Source organism: Mus caroli, chromosome 2, assembly GCF_900094665.2.
Source record: "Mus caroli chromosome 2, CAROLI_EIJ_v1.1, whole genome shotgun sequence".
Lineage (NCBI taxonomy): Eukaryota > Metazoa > Chordata > Mammalia > Rodentia > Muridae > Mus > Mus caroli.
Genome location: NC_034571.1, coordinates 83963626 through 83965442, shown reverse-complemented (window position 1 = coordinate 83965442; position 1817 = coordinate 83963626). Strand labels below are relative to the sequence as shown.

Below are 1817 nucleotides of genomic sequence, written 5' to 3'. Positions count from 1 at the left end.
GTGCTATGAGTCTTTAGAGAGCAAAAGATGAGTACATAAGAGGTGAGAAGAATAGAAAAAATTAGCATACACATTAGCCCACTGTTGGCAGCAACAAAGAGTCCAAAGATGTGGTTGTCAGTGCAGGAAAGTTTTAAGAGAGGGAAAAGGTCACAGATAAAATGGTCAATGATATTTGGGCCACAGAAAGGCAACCAGACCATAAAAAGAATTTGAATCAAAGCATGAAGAAATCCCCCAGCCCAGGCCGTGGAAACCAGGAAGCCACATACTCTCCTGTTCATTGTGATCATGTAATATAGTGGCTTGCAGATGGCCACATAGCGGTCATAGGCCATAGCTGTGAGCAGGATGATCTCAACTCCACCAAAGAAATGTTCTGCAAAGATCTGAGTCATGCAGCCATTGAAGGAGATTGTTTTTTTTTCAGCAAGTAAGTCATATATCATTTTTGGGGCCATGGTGGAAGAGCAGCAGCCATCTACGAAGGATAAAAAGGACAGAAAAAAGTACATGGGGGATCCCAGTGTTGGGCTAGAGATGACTGTAACAATAATGAGCAGGTTGCCAATGAGGGTAAGGGAGTAGATGAGTGCAAATATGACAAGTAAGAGTTTCTGCACATCTGGATTCTGTGTCAGCCCAAGCAGGATGAATTCTGTCACATTGTTTATTTGCTTCATGGATCTAGTTAGAAATTTGGATAATTGATTGATCTGTGAATAGCAAAACAATTAAAAATGCGGCTGATAAATGTTGAAGCAACAAAAAATTTCTTTCATATAGTTTTCACTGTAACACAGATGGGAATACAAAGCAGCAAACCCTAGTTTTTTAAAGTTCCTTAAATTTGGACCATAGTATTGGTCATATAATAAATGTATAGCCATTTGCTCTTTTAGATCTGGATTCACATACACACACACACACACACACACACACACACACACACACACACACAGCTTAACTTAAAATACCCTGAATGAAGCCTTTGGTGAAGAGAACACACAGCATGTTGAACTGGAATATTTTACAAAGATACTTGAAACTTCAGAACTCATCATTTCAGACCTTCAGTCATGTTTAGATTTCTGTGGGCACTTTACACATAATATCAGAGTTTAAGAAAGATGATTAGCTAAGGGAAAATTACTATTGATATAAAGAAACAAAAGCACCATGTTGTAATGGACAGAACATGTTCTTTAGAATTAAATGGACTATTATGAGCCTACAAACTATGCTGCTAAAATTTGCCGTATTGAACATAGGGGAAGTCACAAATTATATGCAGGTAGGTGTTAATGATGTATTTATTACATATATCAAACTTTAAGTCTTTTTTTTTATTTGTGTGTGTGTGTTGTTGTGATGTGTGTATATTTTTGGGGGTGTGAATATGTGTTTGTGTATGTGTCTGTGGACCAAGAGGACAGAGGTCAATGTGATGTGTCTTTCTCAATTGTTTTCCTTATTGTGTGATATAGGTTGACTGTAACTCAGTGATTGGCTAGACTGTCAGGCCCTTGCTGGTCTTCACTCTCTCAATGTAGGTATTTCAAACAGGTGATGACATGTCCAGCATTTACATGGTGCTAGGGATTCAAACTCAGGTTTTTCCATGCTTATACAAAATCTCTTTAGCTACTAAGCAGTCTCATCCCCAAAGTGTATAGCTTTCCATACACTTGAGATTTTTGGTAACAGAGAAAAATAATAAAATGTATATTATTATTTATATTATCAAAATATTTACTTTAATTTTAATCAGAGAGAAATGAATAACAACTCAGGAAGTAAGAAACTAGCTATTGAAT

General features: G+C 36.9%; 1 protein-coding gene across 2 annotated transcripts in view; it reads right to left on the bottom strand.

Annotated features, from left to right (window-relative positions):
• The window catches only part of LOC110288393 (olfactory receptor 4C5-like), a 21567-nt gene extending 20884 nt beyond the window's left edge, over positions 1-683 (bottom strand). For both annotated transcript variants that reach the window (XM_021154762.1, XM_021154755.1), the window contains exon 1: positions 73-683. In XM_021154762.1, the coding sequence (XP_021010421.1) occupies positions 73-683 (611 nt within the window). The remainder of the gene's footprint in view (positions 1-72) is intronic.
• Between the last annotated feature and the right edge of the window lie 1134 nt (positions 684-1817).